The sequence below is a fragment of the Dama dama genome, chromosome 11, assembly GCF_033118175.1.
Source record: "Dama dama isolate Ldn47 chromosome 11, ASM3311817v1, whole genome shotgun sequence".
Classification (NCBI taxonomy): Eukaryota; Metazoa; Chordata; class Mammalia; order Artiodactyla; family Cervidae; genus Dama; species Dama dama.
This window is the reverse complement of record NC_083691.1, coordinates 6234235-6252509: the sequence shown is the minus strand read 5'-3', so window position 1 is coordinate 6252509 and position 18275 is coordinate 6234235. Positions and strand designations below refer to the sequence as shown.

At 57.3% G+C, this 18275-nt stretch overlaps 1 protein-coding gene across 5 annotated transcripts in view; it reads left to right on the top strand.

Annotated features, from left to right (window-relative positions):
* Positions 1-18275, top strand: part of HMCN2 (hemicentin 2) — a 177547-nt gene that overhangs the window by 78739 nt on the left and 80533 nt on the right. For all 5 annotated transcript variants that reach the window (XM_061154405.1, XM_061154403.1, XM_061154404.1 and 2 more), the window contains exons 23-31: positions 2860-2987; positions 5401-5655; positions 6354-6440; positions 11028-11222; positions 12153-12283; positions 12619-12766; positions 13136-13262; positions 15537-15691; positions 16652-16930. In XM_061154405.1, coding sequence (XP_061010388.1) covers positions 2860-2987; positions 5401-5655; positions 6354-6440; positions 11028-11222; positions 12153-12283; positions 12619-12766; positions 13136-13262; positions 15537-15691; positions 16652-16930 — 1505 coding nt within the window. The remainder of the gene's footprint in view (positions 1-2859; positions 2988-5400; positions 5656-6353; positions 6441-11027; positions 11223-12152; positions 12284-12618; positions 12767-13135; positions 13263-15536; positions 15692-16651; positions 16931-18275) is intronic.

Below are 18275 nucleotides of genomic sequence, written 5' to 3'. Positions count from 1 at the left end.
GCTGCCTTTTCAAATATGGAGAAGTTGGGGCTCAGAGACGTTGTTTGCCCTGTCTGAGGTGGCACAGCATGTCTAGAGCAGAATGGGACCTTGGATCCAGAACTCTGGTGCTCAGCCTAAACGTCTTTCCACTGGCCCAGGGGCTCCTGCTTGGCTAGTCGAGGTTCGCAGCAAAGTCCCCGAGGGAGCCTTGTCACCGCCCCAAGTGTGATTAAGTGTGTATGTTTCAACCTCACACTGATTTGGCTCATGCTGTTGGATGTTGACATTATTTAACCTAATTAAAAAAAAATAAATAAATAGAACACGACCACGGTGGATGAGAAAAGCCAAGCCAGGGGAGTGGAGCTGCACAGGGGAAGTGTTTACTTGTCACTGGGACAAACAGACATCTGTGTGGTGTTTTTGCTCCTTTTTCTTCCACTTTGAAAGACCAAGGGACCTACTGATTGGGGGCTGGAAGCGAGCACATGGACACACTGGAGGTGGATTTTTTACTAACAGCAGGATCGTGTAGGGAGCACTTCCTATGTCCCAGGGACCATGGACTTTGTGTGCGTCATGTCACTTCATATGAGCCGTGTGCTGTGACCCCAGGTGAGGACACTGAGACTCGGAGAGAGGGAGTCCTTGGCCCAAAGGTCATGGGTGGGGGTGATGGCACTTGCCATCAAAGCCCGGCTCCCGTCCGCTCCTCTGGGTCACTTCTGGGGGGCAGGGGCACTTCCCTGTGTCCCGGGGCAATGCTCCCAAAGGGTGGACCCCAGAGGGTCTTGGTATAACCCTGATTCCAGCCTCCACCTCCCAAATCTGGCTGGGGCCTGGGAATGTGTATGTTTCACATGTGGCTGGAAAATTCTGATAAGAAGCCCTGCCCTGCAGCAGGGAGTGATGGCCTCTGTGAGAGCTGATGGTGTGCGAGCCCACGTGTGGCCCAGGAGGCCAGCCCCTGTGCGTGGGGGACATGTACGTCAGTATGCAGAGAACTCTGGTGGTGAAAGAAAGAACCAAGGAAGGAAAAAAGGGCTGGAGGAAAGGAAAAAAAATCTAGATGTTTAAATGTACACCAAAAGGAGAACTAATTAATCAAGTGTGGTAAATTCACACAGAGGACTAGTATGCAACAGTGAAAAATGAGTGAATTGGACCCACATACATATACACGTTGCCATTTATATGAGTTTTAAACAATGCAAAATTATGTTGCATATTGTAATGGACACACTGTCGTCACCATGGTAACAGCTGACCTTGATTGAGTGTGTCTCTGTTCTTGGGTCTGGAAGATTCCCTGGAGAAGGGAATGACTACCCACTCCAGTATTCTTGCTGGGAAATTCCAAGAACAAAGCAACCTGGCAGGCTGCTGTCCATGGGGTCGCCAAGAGTGGGACATGACTGAGCGACCTAGCACACTTTCACACTGCTCTGGGCACCGTGTTGTGAATTAGGTCTTTCAGGTCTCTGGACAACCCCATGAGGAAGAAGCACCACTTCTGTCTTATATCCCCCTGCCCTGCAAAGGAGCCAACCAATGCACAGAAAGGCTAAGTGACTTAACCAACGTCACACAGCAAGCGCAGGGCAGAACAGGGTAGGAGCCAGCTGGCCCCAGCCCGGTGCCTGGGTTCTAGAGACTGCCAGCTGGTGTATCACTCCCAGCTGTCCTCAGAGGACTTGGCCCAGGTGCCCGCTGGACGTTCAGGGCAAAGTAGAGGAGGGGATTACAACCCCACTTTATAGATGGGGAGACAGAGGACCCACAGGGCAAAGCTAGTGGCCCGAGATTGCACAGAAAGTGAATTGCCAACAATATCGACCTGGTGGACAAGTGTATGCCCAGTACTTTGCTTGAAGCTGCTTGGTAAATGGGGGACTACTGTCATCCCTGTTTTGCATAGGAAGAATCTGAGACTCAATGAGAGGGGAATGGGGACGGATTGGCGCTCAGCTGGATCCTGATGAGCACAGGCGGAGGAGGGACTGGCCCTTGGGGGTCCCCCACCGCTATGCTGGCTGCTTGTTCTCGGGGCCGGCTGGGGCCAGGGGCCGCAGCTGCCCTCCCAGTTCTATGGAGGCAGGGGCTACACGGAGCCAGCACATATGGGCCAGTGATATCATGTCTGCGGGGATCCCCTGGGGTCCAGTCCAGCTGCGGGAGCCTGGCTGAGGGTCCCAGATCTCTGTGGGCTGGGGGCCAGGTGACTTCAGCAGGTGGGCTGGAGTGGGGAGGGCAGTGATGGGGGAACCTCACAGCTTCCTCCCGAGAGCCCAGCACAGCGCCAGACAGCTGGACACCAAAAAGCACTGTGTTCATAGTCTGGGTGAATCTGACCCCAAGACGCAGAGGGCCTCTGGCCTGCAGCTTCTCCCTGGAAGCCAGGGGTCCTCCAGGTGAGGCCTCCCCTCTCAGGACAGGGATGAGAGATGGTAGGTGTGTGCATTAGAAGAGGAGGAGTTGCTGGAGACCAGGTGCTGGGCCGTGGACTGAGCCCACGTGGAATCTGTTCACCAGCCCCAGTCACAGCACTCCTTAATGTACCCATTTTACAGATGAGGAAACAGAGGTTCCAAGAGATGAAGAGACTTGCTTTATCCAGCTCAAAATTGGAGTTCAAAGTCAAACCCAGCCAGCGGACTCCCAGCTTAATGTTCTTTGTCTCTTACACCAGTTGGAGTGGACCTGGCCTTGGCCTGGTGGTTTGGGGAACTGGAAGCAGGGCACGGGGGGCAGTGAAAGGTGGGTGGTGGATACTGCCTCAGTCCTGGCAGGCTTCCTGGAGGAGGCAGCTGGGTCCTGAGACCTTGCCAGCAGATGCGGGGTTGGTTGGGGTCTCACCAGTGTCCCTCATTTCCTCAGGCACCACCTCCTCCTGCCGGGCTCCCTGCATCTGGCCCAGGCCCAGGTCAGTGACAGCGGCCTCTATGAATGCACAGCCAGTAACCCTGCCGGGTCCGCTACTCAATATTACATCCTCAGGGTGCAAGGTAGGGCCCTGGCTGGCAGCCTCCGTCTCCCCACGTGCCCCCTGCCCCCACCTCTCTCGGGCCTTTTGTGTTCCTCCCCATCCCCATGCCAGGCTCTGTCACCTTTTCATGGCCTTCCAGCGTGTGCTCCGTCTACCCTATTTCCTTCCTTGAGTCTTGTCTCTCCTTCTCCCCATCCCTATTCCTCCCCTCTCCTGTACCCCTTGGTTGAGCTCAGACAGGCTGTTCAGAGCTCCCCCCCTGAGAACCGGGGGTGGGACTCCAAGGCGGCAGGGACTTAGGGGTTGGGAGGGCGACCCACGGAGGGGATTCTGGGTCCCAGCCCAGGTGGGGGCCCAGGAGTGGGCGTTCACCTGGGTGGTCCAGGTCCCATTCACAGAAGCCATGCAGTGGAGTCACTCCACCAAAGAGGCGGGGAGCCTGTCACCTCCAGGAGCCCCAGTGAGTCATCTGAGACCCGGGTCCACCAACCACAGCCCTTAGCCACTTCTCGCCTACACTCCGTTCTCATTTGGCCCACAAGTGAAGAATGATGTCTGCGTTTTCTAATGATTGGGGGAGAAAAGACAAATAATGTGACATATGAAAATTATATGAAGCTCAGTTCTTCAGTGTCCATTAATACAAGCTTCACTGGCGCGCCTCCACACACGTTCGGTTACATAGCGTCTGTGGCTGCCTTCACGCTGAAATGGCAAAGTTAGTAGCTGAGACAGAGACCATCTGGCCTGCAGAGCCTAAGATATTTACTCTCTGGCCCTTTCCAGAAAGAGCCAACCCCTGCTCTAGGCTTAACTCCCCATTTTACAGGTGGACAGACTGAGGTTCAGAGAGGGAGGGGCTCAAAGCTTCGCTGTGTGTTCACGTGAGCGTGTGAGAGAAGGTGATTTGGATGTTAAAGAACCCACCTGCAATGTGGGAGACCTGGGTTCAATCCCTGGTTTGGGAAGATCCCCTGGAGGAGGGCGTGGCAACCCATTCCAGTATTCTTGCCTGGAGAAATCCCATGGACAGAGGAGCCTGGCGGGCTACAGTCCGTGGGGTCGCACAGAGTCAGACACGACTGGGAGACTAAATGCAGCACAGCTCAGGAGAGAAACAGGGAAGCGGGGGGCGGGAGGATGAACAGAGCTGGGCTTGAGTGCTGACTCTGCCACCGACCGGCTGTGTGACCTTAGGCCAGCTGCTTGGCCTCTCTGAGCCTTGGATTCCTCATCTACAAAGTAGAGGCAATAACGCCTATCCCACAGTAAGGGTACTGATGACTTCCGGTACTCAGCACAGTGGAAACTGTTAGTGTTTTCGGGGGGGAGGTGGGCACCTTGTCCACCCTTGTGCTTCTGGACAGCGAGGCTCTGGGCTGGGTTTGGGGGAGCCAAACTCTGCCCAGGGGCCAGCTCTCATGGATGGTCTTATCTTCAGGCTCCTCCTCTGAAGCTGGGAAGGGAGTGGGTGTCCTCAACTTCCCCTGAGGGCGCAGGACACTTATCCAAGTCTCTGAGAATTCTCCCAGGCTCACCCAGTCTGGCTGCATGGAAACCTCTTGCATTCCTGCTCATCCAGACCCAGGCTTGGGGCTGATCCAGCTCCTGTGAGCAGATATGGAGTGGAAGACTCTGGTCAAGTCACATAACCTTTCTGAGCCTCAGTTTCTTCATCTGCAAAATGGGCATGGCATCACCCACCCATGGGAGGGGCCAACTGGGATGGAGGATGGGGAAGTGACTTGAAAACAGAAAATGTGTTGGAAATGAAACCCATCATCTCCCTCATCCCCACCCCACCCTACCCCAGGGAAAGGAAAAGAGCGAGCTGGGAACCCCGAGAGTGGGTCTAAGCCGCTGTGTTTTAGGCACCGCTGTGGACCAGGCTCCATGCTGGCCGCTCTGATGCCGTGTCCTGTTGCACCCGGGGCAACTTTGTGAGGAGGAGAAACTGAGGCCCCGGCCAATGCAGGTCCTGTGACCTCGAGGGGCATGGCTAGGATTTAAAGCCCCCCGTTTGTGCCTGCTGCCCCCTGGGCCTCGGTGCCCCCATCCCACACCGAGCTGGTGATTCTCACATGGTGCTGGGGGCAAGCCTGGGGGTGGGTGGGGGCTGCTGGGGCGGGGTGGGGAAGTAAGCCCAGCGTGGAGGAGCGATGCTTTGGTGAGAGCTCGGTTGTTCGGGAAAAGGGTGACGGCACTCATGCTTGGGGGGGGTGGTCCACACAAGGTGTCCTGATGTCGTTTCCCAAGAAACCAGGAGCGGTCGGCCTCAGATCACCCCTGCACCCTTGCAGGTTGGTGACATCCAGGATGCAGGGAGCCCCGAGCAGACCGGGCCTGCCCTGCGGGTCTGGGCTCTGCGGCCCCTCCCCGCCGCCTGTGCCCCTGCCCTGACCTCCCCCCCCCACCTCCCGTCGCCCTGTCAGTGCCCCCGCAGGTGCAGCCAGGCCCGCGGGTCCTGAAGGTGCTGGTGGGAGAAGCCGTGGACCTGAACTGCGTGGCCGAGGGCAACCCAGAGCCCCGGGTGGCCTGGTCCAAGGATGGGGTGGCCCTGCAGGGCGAGGGGCCTGAGGGCTCCGTCCACTTCACGGCCATCCAAACCTCCCACGCCGGGACATACCGCTGCGAGGCGTCCAGCAGCGCCGGGGTGGACGCCTGGGAGCTGGATCTCAGGGTGCTGGGTGAGTGGCCCCCGACCCCCGGAGCTCCCCAGACCACCCCCCCCCCATCTTCTGCAGCCCCCTGCAGCCGCCTGGGCTTCTGAGCTGCTGGACTCCTTCTTCCCCCCAGACCTGAGGCCGCATCAGGCAGCTCTTGCCTGCCCTGGGTTGTGGGGCCGGGGTTCCTTCCCCGGGGTGGGCTGCAGGCGCCCTGGGGTTGCTGATTGAAGAGCAGACGCCTGGGCCTGGGGCCAGCTTCTCCCACTTTTCAGCTGGACAACCATCGGCCAGTCATTTACATTCTCTGACCCCATAAAATGTGTTCAATAATATGTGAGGGGTCAGTGCGAGAATGAGTGTGAAGTGTCTGGTGCATAGAAAGTTCTGGATCCCTGGTGTTAGCCTGTTCGCTCTGATGAATCTGAAACACACACACACGCAGAAAGCTGCTGCTGGAGGGGCCGGATGCCCGAGCTTAGCCCCCGAGCCTGGGGGATTTGCGCGTGGCCCTAGAGGCTGTTCCAACCACCCTGGGGGGGAGGGGCGGTGAGCTGACGCCTCTGGCCCTGAGGCTGAGGGCTGGGGTGCAGGGCTTGCCCCGCTTATTCCAGCTGAGGCTCTGAAGGGAACGCTCCCTCCCCCCAAGGCCCTGGGATCCTGGGGGGAGTGCCAGGCTTTGGGTTTAGGGGTGTGAGTGTGGCCACATCACCTCCCACCAGAGCCACCACACTGGGGGACGGATGAGACCAGTGGCCTGCTGGAGAGGGTAGCAGGAGAGAACGCCAGCCTGCCGTGCCCTGCCAGAGGTGAGGCTGGGCCCTGGGGGGGCCAGGCGGGGGAGAAAATCCACCCATGTTCCAGCGCCCTGGGTCACTCACTGTGGGCAGTGCCCACGGGTATGGAGGGTTATGGGGTCCCCACTCCCGCCTGCCATGCCAAGCACTTCATCCCATCCACAACCCTATAGGATGGGTATTAGCATTAGCTCTTTTTCACTAGGGGCAATTTAGGCTCAGAGAGGTTAAGCAGCTTGCCCGAGGTCACACACCTGGAAGATGACTCACGGAGTATAATATGCTTTAACCCCTAGCTCTGAGTACCTGTTAAGCCCCGAGTCCCTCTGTGCCCAGGGAGTGTAACACCTGGGGCTGAGGAAGGCCCCGGGGTCCTGGGATCAGGGCTTGTGGCTCCGGCCTCTCCCCCCCAGCCCCAGACTTTCTCACAGAGGATGGATCCACAGGGTTCTAGGCAAACCGTCCCTTGGGGGCCCTCCTGGGGCGACAGCACAGTGCGGGGTCAAGATCGCCACCCCTGGTCAACTGCCCAGTGCCGGGCAGGTCACATGTCCTTTCCGAGCCTCAGTTTTCTCGGTGGTCCAGTGGGGTCACACCCATTCTTCCCCAGAGGACTGCCATGGACTGCAGGAGTACTAGGTCCCAGCACCGTGCCTGGCACACAGGAGGGGCTTGGGGAAACGTGTTGAATGCGTGGAGTGATTCTACCATCCGTGAAGCCTCCCAGTGGCACCCAGTGGGTGCCAGCCCAAGTTGCTTCTTCTGGCTTTGGACCAAGATGTCCTAAATGTCTCCTCTGTACGTGGACAGTGTTCTCTTGGAGAGCAGGCGTCTGGGTGTTCGGAGAGCAAGTGGCAGCTTACAGGAAGACTGGCAGGAGCTAGGAAAGTGGATTCCAGTTGGCACTGCACTTCCTCGTTGCTCGGGGCCTGGGGAAGTCCTCGGATAGGGACGGGGGGGAGGGGCAGGTAGGAGGCAGGTGGGAGCCATGGGCTTCCATGGTGGCTCAGCTGGTAAAGAATCCACCTGCAATGTCAGAGGGCGGGAGACCGAGGTTCGGTCCCTGGGTCAGGAAGATCCCCTGGAGGAGGGCAAGGCAACCCACTCCAGTATTCTTGCCAGGAGAATCCCATGGACAGGGGAGCCTGGCGGGATACAGTTCATGGGGTTGCAAAGAGGCATTCGCCACTGAGCGCCTAATCACTGGAGCCCTGGGCGCCGACCACCTGAACCGACCCTCGTCTCGCTCTTGACCAGGCCGCCACCTTGTGTTAGTATCTGGTAACAGCAAGGAATGTTTAGGGCACATTCACACAGTTCAGTTCAGTCCGGTCCTGCTCTCTGCGACCCCATGGACTGCAGCACGCCAGGCCTCCCTGTCCATCACCAGCTCCTGGAGTTTAGTCAAACTCATGTCCATTCGGTCGGTGATGCCATCCAACCATCTCATCCTCTGTCGTCCCCTTCTCCTCCTGCCCTCAATCTTTCCCAGCATCAGTGTCTTTTCAAATGAGTCGGTACTTCACATCAGGTGGCCAAAGTATTGGAGTTTCAGCTTCAGCATCAGTCCTTCCAATGGACATCCAGGACTGATCTCCTTTAGGATGGACTGGTTGGATCTCCTTGCAGTCCAAGGGACTCAAGAGTCTTCTCCAACACCACAGTTCAAAAGCTTCAGTTCTTCAGCACTCAGCTTTCTTTATAGTCCAACTCTCACATCCATACATGACTACTGGAAAAACCATAGCTTTGACCAGATGGACTATTGTTTGCAAAGTAATGCCTCTGCTTTTTAATATGCTGTCTAGGTTTATCATAGCTTTTCTTCCAAGGAGCAAGCGTCTTTTAATTTCATGGCTGCAGTCACCATCTGCAGTGATTTTGGAGCCCCCAAAAAATAAATAAAAAAAATTTTTGGTCGCTCTCGCACAGGGAGTCCCGATATAGACACATGCAGGAAATACAGGTTCAGTCCCTGGATGGGGAAGATCCTCTGGAGAAGGAAATGGTAACCCACTCCTGTATTCTTGCCTGGAAAAATCCCATGGACAGAGGCGTCTGGCGGCTACAGCCCTTGGGGTTGCAGAGTCAAATACGACTTAGCAGCTAAACAGCAACAGTGGGCTGTGGGAGGCGGGACCACCAACCACTGCCTCTTGCCCTGATGCCTCATGGCCAGCCACGACCCCAGCATCATCTCTGGTCAGCCAGGGCGTCCTCTGGGCCTAACTTCAGCCAGGTCGGCATCACCCAAGTCTCCTTCATTAAAACTGCCTACTCCCCTCCCCGACTCCCCAGCTGCCCTTGGCCTTCTCCCTTTCAAGCAGGTGACTGTCTGTTGGGCACTGGCATTCATTTCAGCCATGCGACCTTGGGCTCTGAGGGCGAAAGGAGAAAGCCCTGAGCACCCGGGTGTGTCCCCTGGGAGCCCTGGTCCCCTGCAATGGGTGGCACCATCTGCCTTCTCCTTGCGGGGTGCGGCAGAAGCCAGGAACCTGGTCACCAACCTGCTGGTGATTTGGGACAATCACTGCTCCTCTCTCAACCCCCTTAAAATGGGAGCAGAGTGATGAGTGATTTTCAGCAACAGCCCCGAGTCCCTGGAGTCTTCATTCAGAGCAGTGGTGGAGTTCTGTGGTTAAAGCTTGTTTCGGGGTTAGGCATTTGCATTTAAAAGGAAAAGTTCCAGGGTTCAAAATGCAATGCCCCTCCAGGCCAGCAGCTCCGAGGTCCTGGTCTCTGGGGAGGAGGAGGAGGATGGGCTGGGGTCTTCTGGAGAAGATGAGGCTCTGGGAGGGGCTTGTGTGTGTTTGTGGGGTGTACGTGTGTGTTCACACACGCGTCCCCACCCTGGGGAGCAGGACCCGGCGGTGGGTCACCTGGACGAGCACCCTAGGCAGGCACAGAGGAAACGACAGAGGAGCCTGTGAGAAAACAGACACGGAGGATTAAGTGGCTCAAAGATCACGGAGTGTGGGTGGCCGTGGTCCCTCCGTTTCCGAGACGGCCAGCAGGCAGACTGCCCAGCACTTGTCGGTGCTGCTCGGGCAGGGCCTCCTGAACTCCTCGGATGCCTTGAATGTGCCGCATCTTTTTTTTATTTAATTATTCATTTCTGGCTGCACTGTGTCTTTATTGCTGTGCCAGCTTTCTCTGGTTGCAGTGAGTAGGGCTACTCTCCAATCCCAGCTCGGGGGCTTCTCACTGAAGCGGCTTCTCTTGTTGCGGAGCATGGGCTCTTCACACGCGGGCTTAGGAGTTGCAGAGCATGGGCCTTTGTTGCTCTGAGGCATGTGCAATCTTCCTGGAGCAGGGATGGAACCGGTGTCTCCTTTGGGTTCACAAGGGAACCACTGGATCACCAGGGGAGGCTGGACATGCTGCCTCTTGATGTCATTCCCTCCCCTGTTCCCCCCAAGTGGGGTGGCCCACCCCTCCTTGCAATAGCAAGGATAAGAGAGCAAGTGAGACAGACAGAGTGTGTTTACAGAGTGCCCCGAGCTGCCAGGTGAGTGGGCAGGCGAAGTGAGGGTGCGGTTCATGATGACGGTGTTTGGCGATGACTGTGATCCCGATGGGGGTGATGGAGGTGCTGTAGGCTGCCCTCTTCCTGGGCGCTGGTGGAGGCAGGAAGAGAGGTGAGGGCCCAGTGGGCAAGGCTGTGGGGTAAGGGCTGCCTTTGGTCCTGAGGTCGCTCAGCGCCTCTGCAGAGCTGGGGCTCACGTGACCCGAGCCCGGCTGTGACCACTGGGCGCCTCGCCTCCTGGGCACGTGCATTGCTTGAAAGACTGGGTTATGCCTCCAACACTGATCTGAGGACCTACTGTGTGCCCCAGCTGTTTTTCCTGCACCCACTGTGTGCCAGGCCTTGTGAGCCGACAGTCTGGTGGCAGGGCCAGACTCTGGACAGTGCAACATGGGGGATGATGGAGAAGGGTGTTCTGGGGGATCGTGACGCTCACGGGGCAGGGTTATGTGGCCAGCAGTGCCCACCTCATGCCTCAGAGGTGGCCAGGCCGAGCCGGGGCCTCCACCGTTTACGTGATGATCCAATGGGATGAGACCAGGACTGAGCATGGAGGGCTGGTTTCTTCCCTGTAGCACCTTCTGGGTGCCAGAGGCTGGGGGTGCAGCTGGGGGTGCAGCGGGGCACAAAGCAGAGACCCCAGACCTTGTGGAGGGAGACAGACAATAGACCAAAAGATACATATATAGTGTAAAAAAAGTGCATCTTATATACATTAGGAAGTTGTAGGTGGGGGGCAAGGAAGACGCAGGTCAGGGATGGGGGGTGGGGGGTGGGGGGTGGGAGGGCCCGTGACTGTGCAGTTCCAGGTGGGGTGGGTCCTCTGAGAAGGGAACCGGCTTCTGGGGGCACTGGGAGGCCGCGTGGACGCGCAGCCCTGGGTGGGAGGGGCCGGGTGTGTGGGCACCTGCAGCTCTAGGAGCAGTTCTTGCAGACTGGGGACCAGGAGGGGCCCGAGACGGCCCCCTCCTGGAGGGTCAGTGATGTTTGCACCCGGGTTGGGGGTGTGGCAGTGCGGGTGTGGACCGAGAAGGAGACAGGGTGTTGGTGCTGATGAGCCGGTGCCCTGCCAGGGACGCCCAAGCCGCAGGTCACGTGGCGGAAGGGCCCATCGTCCGAGCCGCTGCGTGGCCGGCCCGGCCTGGCGGTGCTGGACGAAGGCTCTCTGTTCCTGGCCTCCGTCTCTCCCTCCGACGGCGGAGACTACGAGTGCCAGGCCACCAACGAGGCGGGCTCCGCGTCCAGGAGAGCCAAGCTGGTGGTCCATGGTGAGTAGGGACCCCAGAGCTGGGGGGTGATGGTACCCTGGGGTGCCAGGGTGGGGCAACGTGAGCTCCCTGGCCCGAGAGCTCACTGCCAGGAGGATACAGGTCCTTGCTCCTCTGTCCCTCATGCCTGTCAGGGAGGGCTTGAGGGTGTTGTTGGGAGAGTGCTTTCTTCATGCAGAGCCTCCCATGGAGACAGTGTAAGGAGACCCTGGAATTCCGTAAATGGCTTTAAAATGGGCTAGGAGTGAATCTCCTTTAGAATGCTCACCAGTGGTCAAAGCCCACCTCCCACTAAAGCTGCTGAAGCTACCTGAGGCTCATATTCCCACTTCCCAAGGCCCACATGTCTCCCTGGTACCCGGCCCCCTCATCCAGGGTGCTGTGTGCAGGGGGAGGGGAGCCCTTCCCTCAACTTGGGCTCACAGAGCGGGTGAGAGAAGCCGCTTTAATAATGGGTTCCTAATGGAACCACCTTTCACCTCCCCATAACCAGCCACGCCCATTTGCCCTGTAATGACTTGTCTGGGAAGTTTGTTTCAAAGACATACCCAGGCTCCACCTAGAGAGACTCTGACTCCATGGCTGGGGGTGGCGTGGTCCCCTAGGCACCCTCCTTGGTGACCATGACAACTGTTTGGGTGGAGAACCGGATGGAACCAATGGCTCCCGCATCTTGGAGAGCTGAATGTCAGAGAGAGTAGAGAGTTCCTGGGCTCGACCAGGGAAAGGTCCCAGGGCGAGGCCGCCGTGGCCATTCCCAGGTCCACACGGCTCCGGCCAGAGTCTGGAATGGGCATCCTGGAAGCCCAGAAGCTGGGGAAGAGGGGGGAGTCGGGACTGCCCTCCAGGCCAGGAAGAACGGCCCAAATGGAGTCCCTGGCCGTGGCTGACCTGCCAAGGGGCGGCTCCTCTGCTTCTCCTTCTCCCAAGTGCCCCCCAGCCTCCGGGAGGACGGGCGCAGGGCCAACGTGTCGGGCATGGCCGGGCAGTCCCTGACGCTGGAGTGTGACGCCAACGGCTTCCCGGCCCCCGAGATCACGTGGCTCAAGGACGGGCGGCAGGTGGGTGTCCCCCGGGGCTGGATGGGCTCCGGGTGGGATATGGACAGGGTGCGGGCCTTCTGGACAGGTTCCTGTAGGTAACCAGATGTGGCTGGGAGATGTGGCAAGGTGACAGGTGTGTTTGGGGACGCACTGGGGGCTCAGGGCCATGGGGGTCCCTTCACTGTGGCCCCAGGATGAAGCCTGGAGGGCTGCATGGTGGAGAGGGCACAGCACCTTTCTGGGTTCCAGTCACCGACCAGCTCCCTGGGCCTCAGTTTCCTCACTGCTGTTGGGGGCTAGGGGGTGGCCGGACCACCCCCCACTGCCAACTCCCTCGGGCCTCTTCTGCTCAGATCCCCGCCGTGGGTAGCCACCGCCTCCTGGATGGAGCCCGGGCCCTCCACTTTCCTAGGATCCAGGAGGGCGACTCTGGTCTCTATTCCTGCCGGGCCGAGAACCAGGCCGGGATCGCCCAGAGGGACTTCGATCTGCTCGTGCTCAGTGAGTGAGGTGGAGCTCCCCCACTTCCCAGGAGGTTCTGGCCCTGCGCCCCCTCTCCTTTTAGGCATGTGTGTGTGGCGGGGGTTACTGCCCGCTGGGAGCTGGGGGCACAGAGGGGCCCATGGCAGACCACGTCTCTGTCCTCATTGGACAAGCGGGCCGGGAGCTGTGTCACTGTTGTTGGACCACGTGAAACAAAATGCAGCGCAGAGGATGCGCAGAGCCGGGGCTGCTTGGCCAGGGGCTTGGGGAGCTTCCCACGAGGGCCGGGTGGGAGAAGGGAAGGGTGAGCAGGCAGAGGCCCTGGGCAGGCAGGGATTGTAGGAGCTGAGGATTTTTCACCACACCCCCCAACCCTTTCTCGGCTAGTCCCACCTGCGGTGCTTGGAGCCGAGGCTGCCCAGGAGGTGGTGGGCCTGGCTGGTGCAGGGGTGGAGCTGGAGTGCCGGACCTCGGGGGTCCCCACACCCCAGGTGGAATGGACCAAGGATGGGCGGTGAGTGGCCCCTGGCGGGTAGCATGGGTCGAGTGGAGTGTGTGTGTGTGGGGGTGTCCTCCGGGGAGATAAACTCTGCAGGGATGGGGTTTGACGGGTGTTGCGTGAGTCACCCAGGACCCAGGCAGAGATCACCCAGGTGTGACCCCGCTTTCCATGGGCAGAGCCTTCTCATTACTTGGCCAGCTTTCCTTTTATTTTTAAAACTTTTTCAAAAGTATTTTTAAAGGTTTCTAAAACATTTTTTAGGTATTCATATGATGTTTACCATTCTGAAATGGAAGCTTACCATTACTTCCCGTGTGGTTCAGCTGGTAGAGAATCTGCCTGCAATGCGGGAGACCTGGGTTCAATCCCTGAGTTGGGAAGATCCCCTGGAAAAGGCAAAGGCTACCCACTCCAGTATTCTGGCCTGGAGAATCCCATGGACTGTATAGTCCGTGGAGTCGAGTCGCAAAGAGTCTGATACGACTGAGCGACTTTCACTTTACTTTCACTTCACCATTCTGAAGTGCACAATTTGGTGTGAGTAGTACATCCATAGGGTTGCAATCCGTCAGCTCTATCTAGTTCCAGAATATTTCATTACCCCCGAAAGTGACCCCACACCCATGAGCAGTCACTCTGTTCCTCCCTCGCCCCCAGCTCCTGGCAACCACTAACCTGCTTTCTGTCTCTACGGACTTCCCTCTATTTTGTATTAATTTCTTGCAGTCATACAGTATGTGTATGACTTTTCATGACTGGCTTCTTGCCCTTAGCACACAGCTTTTCAAGTTCCTTCACGCTACAACCACACTCAGTTCAGTTCAGTTCAGTTCAGTCACTCAGTCGTGTCCGACTCTTTGTGACCTCACGAATCACAGCACGCCAGGCCTCCCTGTCCATCACCAACTCCCGGAGTTTACTCAAACTCACATCCATTGAGTCAGTGATGCCATCCAACCATCTCATCCTCTGTCGTCCCCTTCTCCTCCTACCCCCAATCCCTTCCAGCATCAGGGTCTTTTCCAGTGAGTCAACTCTTCGCATGAGGTGGCCAAAGTATTGGAGTTTCAGCTTCAGCATCAGTCCTTCCAATGAACACCCAGGACTGGTCTCCTTTAGGATGGACTGGTTGGATCTCCTTGCAGTCCAAGGGACTCTCAAGAGTCTTATCCAACACCACAGTTCAAAAGCATCAATTCTTCAGCGCTCAGCTTTCTTTGTAGTCCAACTCTCACATCCATACATGACCACTGAAAGAACGATAGCCTTGACTAGACAGACCTTTGTTTGCAAAATAAGGTCTCTGCTTTTTAATATGCTATCTAGGTTGGTCATAACTTTCCTTCCAAGGAGTAAGTGTCTTTTAATTTCATGGCTGCAATCACCATCTGCAGTGATTTTGAAGCCCAGAAAAATAAAGTCTGACACTGTTTCCACTGTTTTCCCATCTATTTCCCATTAAGTGATGGGACCAGATGCCATGATCTTAGTTTTCTGAATGTTGAGCTTTAAGCCAACTTTTTCACTCTCCTCTTTCACTTTCATCAAGAGGCTTTTTAATTCTTCTTCATTTTCTGCCATAAGGGTGGTGTCATCTGCATGTCTGAGGTTATTGATATTTCTCCTGGTAATCTTGATTCCAGCTTGTCCTTCTTCCAGCCTAGCGTTTCTCATGATGTACTCTGCATATAAGTTAAATGAGCAGGGTGACAATATACAGCCTTGACGTACTCCTTTTCCTATTTGGAACCAGTCTGTTGTTCCATGTCCAGTTCCTACTGTTGCTTCCTGACCTGCAAACAGGTTTCTCAAGAGGTGGGTCAGGTGGTCTGGTATTCCCATCTCTTTCAGAATTTTCCACAGTTTATTGTGATCCACACAGTCGAAGGTTTTGGCGTAGTCAATAAAGCAGAAATAGATGTTTTTCTGGAACTCTCCTGCTTTTTCGATGATCCAGCGGATGTTGGCAATTTGATCTCTGGTTCCTCTGCCTTTTCTAAAACCAGCTTGAACATCTGGAAGTTCATGGTTCACGTATTGCTGAAGCCTGGCTTGGAGAATTTTGAACAACCACGCCACCTCATTCCTTTTAACGCTGAATAATATTCCATTGTAGGGAAGGACCACATTTTGTTTATCCATTTATCCATTGATGGGCACTTGGGTTGTTGGTACTTCTCAGCGACTGAGTTTTCCAGTCTTCCTTTTCCCAAGCATCAGGCCTGCTCTGTGCAGCCTGCCCCTGCCAGCGCCTTGGCCTTACTTCTCTCAACCATCTTTTTCCAGACCTGTGTTTCTGGGGGAGCCTCACGTCCAGCTTCAGGAGGATGGCCAGGTTCTCAGAATCACCAACAGTCACCTCGGAGATGAGGGCTGGTACCAGTGTGTGGCCTTCAGCCCAGCCGGCCAGCAGACTAAGGACTTTCAGCTCAGAATCTACTGTGAGCCCGGCCCCTTCCCATCCTCACTAGGGGCTGCCCACTGCGTGGAGAGGGGGTGAGGGCAGAAACGGGAATCTCTGAGGAGTCCACCCCCAGTCCAGTAAAACCGGAGGGGGACGGACAGAGGGAATCTGAAACATTCCCCAAATCCCATCGTCCCCATCCGAGCTTTCCAAGTTCTCCTATCTCTGGTATACTCCAGATGGTTGTTTCTTTAAATCAAGTCACTTTTCTTTCCACTGAAGCCCAGTTACCTAAAAGGATGTTGGATATTTCAAAGGGAAGTGGGAACCAGGGTTGCTTGGCCTTCGTGGGAGGAAGCTGTGAAAACAAATGCCACCAAAGAGGGATGTTGGAAACCCTGAGGCATGAGCTGCCCGCATATGGTAGAAAGTGCAGAATAAAAAGTGCTAGAAAGGTTAAGAACACAGTCACGCCAGACACACCAAACTGCCTTTTCCTTTGTCGTAATCAGGCCAGAAGGAGATTAGGGAAGGGCATAACTGTTCTGTTATGAGACGCACGTCCGTGTGTCCCGAGGGTCCCCTTGGGTACCACCCGTGGTGTGTGACCTGCCCTGCGGGACCCCTGATCCAGTTCAGCCCCTCGTTTTACAGATGAGGAGGCTGAACCCCGGAGAAAGCGACCTCTCCAGGTCATGCAGCCACTTAGAGGCAGGGGGTGGAGCGGGGGCGTCCAGAGCCTGACCTGCGGCCCCGCCCCGCCCCCTGCGCCTCTTGCCACGGCCAGGCTCGCCTTCCACATCAGCAGTCCCGAGCTGGCCCCTCCCGTCTGTCCCCAGAGTCCCCCGCCCCTCCCCGCCCCCTGCAGTGGAAGCTTGTGACGGGTGCGGTGCTGTGACCCACGGGCAGGGGCTTGGGGGCTGCGAGGGGCGGGACGCCAGCCGCCTTGGCACTGGGCAGGCTCCCTGTGACCTTCTCTCGCCCCCACTGTCTTCAGCACCCCCCACCATCTGGGGCTCCAACGAGACGAGCGAGGTGGCCGTCATGGAGGGCCACCCCGTGTGGTTCCTGTGTGAGGCGCGAGGGGTGCCCATGCCCGACATCACCTGGTTCAAGGATGGGGACCCCCTGGTCCCCAGCGCTGAGGTGGTCTACACCAGAGGCGGCCGGCAGCTGCAGCTGGAGCGGGCCCAGGGCTCGGACGCTGGCACCTACAGCTGCAAGGCCAGCAACGCCGTGGGGGTCGTGGAGAAGACCACCCGGCTGGAGGTTTACGGTGAGCGGCCCAGGGGCGCGGCAGGAGCAAGGGTCAGCTGGGGTGAGCGGGGGGAGGACCCTGCAACATGGTGGCCTCCGTCTGGCTCCAAAGTTGGCAAGGGGAGCGGCCAGAGGCCCAAGATGATAAGATTGAAGAGTTACCCCAGGGAGAAGGGTCATCTCATCCAACTTCCCCTGGCCAAAGCGGAAACTAAGACCAGGAGACGGGTCTGTCTCGGGGCCCAAGGAGAGCCCAGTGGAGAAGCCAGGTCTCCCCTCATGGTTTAGGGCTTTTCAGAAACTTGCACCCAGACCCCCGAGACCACCACTAATAACTAACTGCTCTTGATTAATCACTTACTGTGGTCCAGACCCCCTGGGCCTCATCATAGCAACAGCTAATTTCATCTCAGGGACTAGGGCCCTGGTCCTCCCACTCAAGGGTGAGTCTGGTGGGCTCTGGGACTGATCCAGGTCACCCCGCTAGGAGGTGAGAGGACCTGGTTCACACCTAGAGGGTCTGACTATAGATAAAGTGAAAGCATTAGTCATTCAGTCGGGTCTGGCTCTTTGCGACCCTGTGGCCCACCAGGCTCCTCTGTCCATGGGATTCTCCAGGCAAGATACTGGAGTGCGTGGCCATTTCCTCCTTCAGGGGATCTTCCCAACCCAGGGACTGAACCCTGGTCTCCCGCATGCTGTTAACCTGGGCGTTGGCCTGCGTGAAGGGTCTTGGCTCTGAGGGCACGCAGAGAACTCAGAGGACAGGGTGTGTGTCGATGGGCAGGGATGGGTCCGAGCAGGTAAAGTCCGAGAGGACAGAATGCAGGCCAGTGAGGTCCTTCTGGTTCCTCTCGAAGGGTCAGCTCTGGAGCTCTGGTCCCCAAAGACACCCACGGCTTGGGTGCTGGAGTCCTGGGAACCCCAAAGGGAAGCTGGGGTGTCTGGGTTCTGCGGGCCCCCTCTGAGAGTGAGCCCAGCTGCCAGCTCAGGGATCTGAGGACCTCCTGGAAGTTGACGGAAAATGCACGTGTATTTTCATTATGTTTACAGTGGGGCTTGTGACCCCCGTGAGGTTGAGATGCCCATCCTAGTCTCTTTTTGCCTTCTGGGCGACAGCTCCAACAACAGCTCCATGGGCTTAGCAACTTGGGGGGCCCTCCCCAATGGGAAGAGAGGAGCCCCCCTCCCTGGCTACCCACTTGGCCATCCCTGGCTGAGTTAGGAGCCCCCACAGGCTGGGTCATCTGGACTAGGGTCGGCTCACTCCCTTGGACCAGAAAGGGGGCCCGTAGGAGCAGAGGCTTTGGTCTTGGGCCCGAGGGAGCACATCATCTGGGGTTCAGTGGATATGGAGACCTACT